This window comes from Drosophila rhopaloa, unplaced genomic scaffold (assembly GCF_018152115.1).
Source record: "Drosophila rhopaloa isolate 14029-0021.01 unplaced genomic scaffold, ASM1815211v1 contig_133, whole genome shotgun sequence".
In the NCBI taxonomy this organism is placed as follows: Eukaryota; Metazoa; Arthropoda; class Insecta; order Diptera; family Drosophilidae; genus Drosophila; species Drosophila rhopaloa.
In genome coordinates this window covers 2,224,319-2,228,706 of record NW_025335010.1, presented here as the reverse complement: position 1 = coordinate 2,228,706, position 4,388 = coordinate 2,224,319, and the positions used below count along the sequence as shown (strand labels likewise).

At 50.2% G+C, this 4,388-nt stretch overlaps 1 protein-coding gene across 1 annotated transcript; it reads left to right on the top strand.

The window, feature by feature from the left end:
- The first annotated feature begins 2,139 nt into the window (after positions 1–2,139).
- Positions 2,140–3,264, top strand: LOC123037116. Its single transcript, XM_044456617.1, has 3 exons — positions 2,140–2,357; positions 2,410–2,756; positions 2,849–3,264. The coding sequence occupies exons 1-3, from the start codon at positions 2,140–2,142 to the stop codon at positions 3,262–3,264; spliced, it is 981 nt and encodes a 326-aa protein (XP_044312552.1).
- The last annotated feature ends 1,124 nt before the right edge of the window (positions 3,265–4,388 follow it).

Genomic DNA, 4,388 nt, shown 5'->3' with positions numbered 1-4,388 from the left:
GACCTAAAGGTGGACAGCGGACTGATCTTCAAGCGCATGGGGACTCCGAATCTGGACGATGAACAGGAAGGATCCGAGTGGAAGCTGTGGATCCCACAGAGCCTGACACACAGCTTGGTAGAGCGTGCCCATTCGGACCCCAAGAGTGGCCATGGTGGAATGACGAAGACATTGGAGACCCTGCGCCGCCAGTTCTATTGGCCGGGGATGACGATGCAGGTTCGTGAATACGCCTATCTTCAGGATGCAGGTAGGAATCGGAAAAAGGGAAGAGACGGAAAGGCCACTCTATATCGATTTCCTGGGCAAATATCCGAGGTCCAAGAATGGTCATTCGTGGATATTCATCGTGGACCATTTCTCCAAGTATACCTTCCTGAAGGCCATGAAGGAGGCGACAACGTTGAACGTAGTGAACTTTCTGGTAAACGAAGTATTTTACAAGTTCGGTGTGCCTGAAATAATACATTCGGATAATGGAAAGCAGTTTACATCCAAGGCGTTTGAGGAGATGACGGATGGCTTCGGTATCCACCACATCAAGACTCCGATATACTCACCCCAGAGCAATGCAGCAGAAAGAGTTAACCGTAGTGTCTTGGCAGCAATTCGCAGCTTATTGTACGGAGATCACCGTGAATGCCCGAGATTGAGGTAGCCATCCGGAACCCTGTCCACTCAGCTACAGGAGAAGCGCCGTTCTTCACCGTATTCGGCCATTATATGTTCCTCAACGGTTCCAGCTACAAGCTAGCCAGACAACTCAGGTCTCTGTGCGACCACGAGATGGCGGGAATGCAGACCAAGGACAAGTTTCGGGTAATCCATGACAAGGTTCAGAAGCAACTACAGGGTGCATACGAGATGAGCCGGCAACGCTACGATAAGCAAGCCCGTACGCTACTCGCCAACCCGGGTCAAGAAGTCTTCCGCCGCAAGTTCGTGCAGAGTGACTTCAGCAAATCTTTCAATGCGAAGTTCGCTCGCAAGTTCCTGAAGGCCAGGGTCGTCAAATCCGTCGGCAACAATGCATACTTGCTGGAGGACCTCCAAGGGCGCAGTCTCGGAGTGTATCACGCTAAGGACATCCGCCTTTGATCTGAAAGAAGGACACACAAAGTATACAAGTATACGACAAAATCAGGAATACTTCCCGTCATGTGTGGGCCCCGCGTTAGTCGCCGTTCGAACTGCAGGATGATATCAGTGCCGTGTTGATTCCTACCGTATCTCCAAAGCTACCAATTATTTCGTCGTTCTGCTGAGACTCCGGTTAGCGCCTCTCGAAATCTTTGGTTGGTGTTGCAGTTGGAGTCGATAATGGGATGGACTCTATCGATAGGTTAGGATGATAGAGCGATGGTTTCGGTGGCGCCCCCTTTGGGGAATCTGGCGGACGATCTGGCCATTTGAATTACTTTACTTGCTTACAGGGATTACTTTACTTTGGCCTTGAATATGTCCGATGACCCAGTTTCGAGAGAGGCAAGGGAATATGGCGATATAGCAATGATAGGGCAGAGAGAGTTTACCTTGGAGATTGGCGTATACATATATACCCACCTTCGTTCGACGCAGCTACGAGATCTGGACAAGCACCACCCGCCTTCCTCGGACGCAGCCAACGCCATCCAACATTCCCCGATGAGTCCGTTCCGGGCTATTAAAACCCACTCGCTTTGGGTTCGTAGGGTTCTCGCCTTCGCTACCGTTCCTCGTGGTGTTCCAGGCCCTTATTGCTGCTGGACTACGGCAGGGTACTCTTCGGCCGGGGCATATCTTGCCCGGTGCCTAGCCCAGAAGTGGCTAAAAATCATTAATGTTAATTAAATGTGCACATTACTTAATTTATACTTACCGTGTTGACCTGTGAATTTATCCGGACTTAGACCCAAAAACCTCAGTTGTCGTCGTTGTTGCCTGTAAAGAAGGGTCGCGTTTATTAGTTTTCGGCGGGATCGTTTACAGCGCATATTACCTACCGTTTGGCCTGTCCCTTCTCTTCCCCAGGAGTTCCTCAGGATTAGGTGACCCGACAAATGCGAGTTCCACCAATACGTGTCTGGTGGAACATTATTTCCGCTGGGATTCGAGACGACCGAATTTGCTGCAGAGGATTACTTGGAGTTAGTGCAAGACATGGAGTCCAACAGGAAGCACTTACCGGACCTAAAGGTGGACAGCGGACTGATCTTCAAGCGCATGGGGACTCCGAATCTGGACGATGAACAGGAAGGATCCGAGTGGAAGCTGTGGATCCCACAGAGCCTGACACACAGCTTGGTAGAGCGTGCCCATTCGGACCCCAAGAGTGGCCATGGTGGAATGACGAAGACATTGGAGACCCTGCGCCGCCAGTTCTATTGGCCGGGGATGACGATGCAGGTTCGTGAATACGCCTATCTTCAGGATGCAGGTAGGAATCGGAAAAAGGGAAGATACGGAAAGGCCACTCTATATCGATTTCCTGGGCAAATATCCGAGGTCCAAGAATGGTCATTCGTGGATATTCATCGTGGACCATTTCTCCAAGTATACCTTCCTGAAGGCCATGAAGGAGGCGACAACGTTGAACGTAGTGAACTTTCTGGTAAACGAAGTATTTTACAAGTTCGGTGTGCCTGAAATAATACATTCGGATAATGGAAAGCAGTTTACATCCAAGGCGTTTGAGGAGATGACGGATGGCTTCGGTATCCACCACATCAAGACTCCGATATACTCACCCCAGAGCAATGCAGCAGAAAGAGTTAACCGTAGTGTCTTGGCAGCAATTCGCAGCTTATTGTACGGAGATCACCGTGAATGCCCGAGATTGAGGTAGCCATCCGGAACCCTGTCCACTCAGCTACAGGAGAAGCGCCGTTCTTCACCGTATTCGGCCATTATATGTTCCTCAACGGTTCCAGCTACAAGCTAGCCAGACAACTCAGGTCTCTGTGCGACCACGAGATGGCGGGAATGCAGACCAAGGACAAGTTTCGGGTAATCCATGACAAGGTTCAGAAGCAACTACAGGGTGCATACGAGATGAGCCGGCAACGCTACGATAAGCAAGCCCGTACGCTACTCGCCAACCCGGGTCAAGAAGTCTTCCGCCGCAAGTTCGTGCAGAGTGACTTCAGCAAATCTTTCAATGCGAAGTTCGCTCGCAAGTTCCTGAAGGCCAGGGTCGTCAAATCCGTCGGCAACAATGCATACTTGCTGGAGGACCTCCAAGGGCGCAGTCTCGGAGTGTATCACGCTAAGGACATCCGCCTTTGATCTGAAAGAAGGACACACAAAGTATACAAGTATACGACAAAATCAGGAATACTTCCCGTCATGTGTGGGCCCCGCGTTAGTCGCCGTTCGAACTGCAGGATGATATCAGTGCCGTGTTGATTCCTACCGTATCTCCAAAGCTACCAATTATTTCGTCGTTCTGCTGAGACTCCGGTTAGCGCCTCTCGAAATCTTTGGTTGGTGTTGCAGTTGGAGTCGATAATGGGATGGACTCTATCGATAGGTTAGGATGATAGAGCGATGGTTTCGGTGGCGCCCCCTTTGGGGAATCTGGCGGACGATCTGGCCATTTGAATTACTTTACTTGCTTACAGGGATTACTTTACTTTGGCCTTGAATATGTCCGATGACCCAGTTTCGAGAGAGGCAAGGGAATATGGCGATATAGCAATGATAGGGCAGAGAGAGATTTACCTTGGAGATTGGCGTATACATATATACCCACCTTCGTTCGACGCAGCTACGAGATCTGGACAAGCACCACCCGCCTTCCTCGGACGCAGCCAACGCCATCCAACATTCCCCGATGAGTCCGTTCCGGGCTATTAAAACCCACTCGCTTTGGGTTCGTAAGGTTCTCGCCTTCGCTACCGTTCCTCGTGGTGTTCCAGGCCCTTATTGCTGCTGGACTACGGCAGGGTACTCTTCGGCCGGGGCATATCTTGACCGGTGCCTAGCCCAGAAGTGGCTAAAAATCATTAATGTTAATTAAATGTGCACATTACTTAATTTATACTTACCGTGTTGACCTGTGAATTTATCCGGACTTAGACCCAAAAACCTCAGTTGTCGTCGTTGTTGCCTGTAAAGAAGGGTCGCGTTTATTAGTTTTCGGCGGGATCGTTTACAGCGCATATTACCTACCGTTTGGCCTGTCCCTTCTCTTCCCCAGGAGTTCCTCAGGATTAGGTGACCCGACAAATGCGAGTTCCACCAATACGTGTCTGGTGGAACATTATTGCCGCGGCGCCTGTAGTCTTTTCCAAGGGAAGGTCATCCTCAGCCTTGACCGCGTAAATTCGAAGACGGCGGCCAAGTTTGGCCTTAAAGGCTGAAGAAGGATAAATTAGTTTATAGGAAAGCCATTATAGCAATGTTTAGCA

Bases quoted from the DNA above. Each gene is read 5' to 3' on its own strand.
- LOC123037116 (XM_044456617.1), top strand. From the start codon at position 2,140: ATGGAGTCCAACAGGAAGCACTTACCGGACCTAAAGGTGGACAGCGGA. The intron at 2,358-2,409 runs GTTCTATTGGCC...GCCTATCTTCAG, and splicing joins TTGGAGACCCTGCGCCGCCA to GATGCAGGTAGGAATCGGAA. The intron at 2,757-2,848 runs GTAGTGTCTTGG...CTGTCCACTCAG, and splicing joins TGCAGCAGAAAGAGTTAACC to CTACAGGAGAAGCGCCGTTC.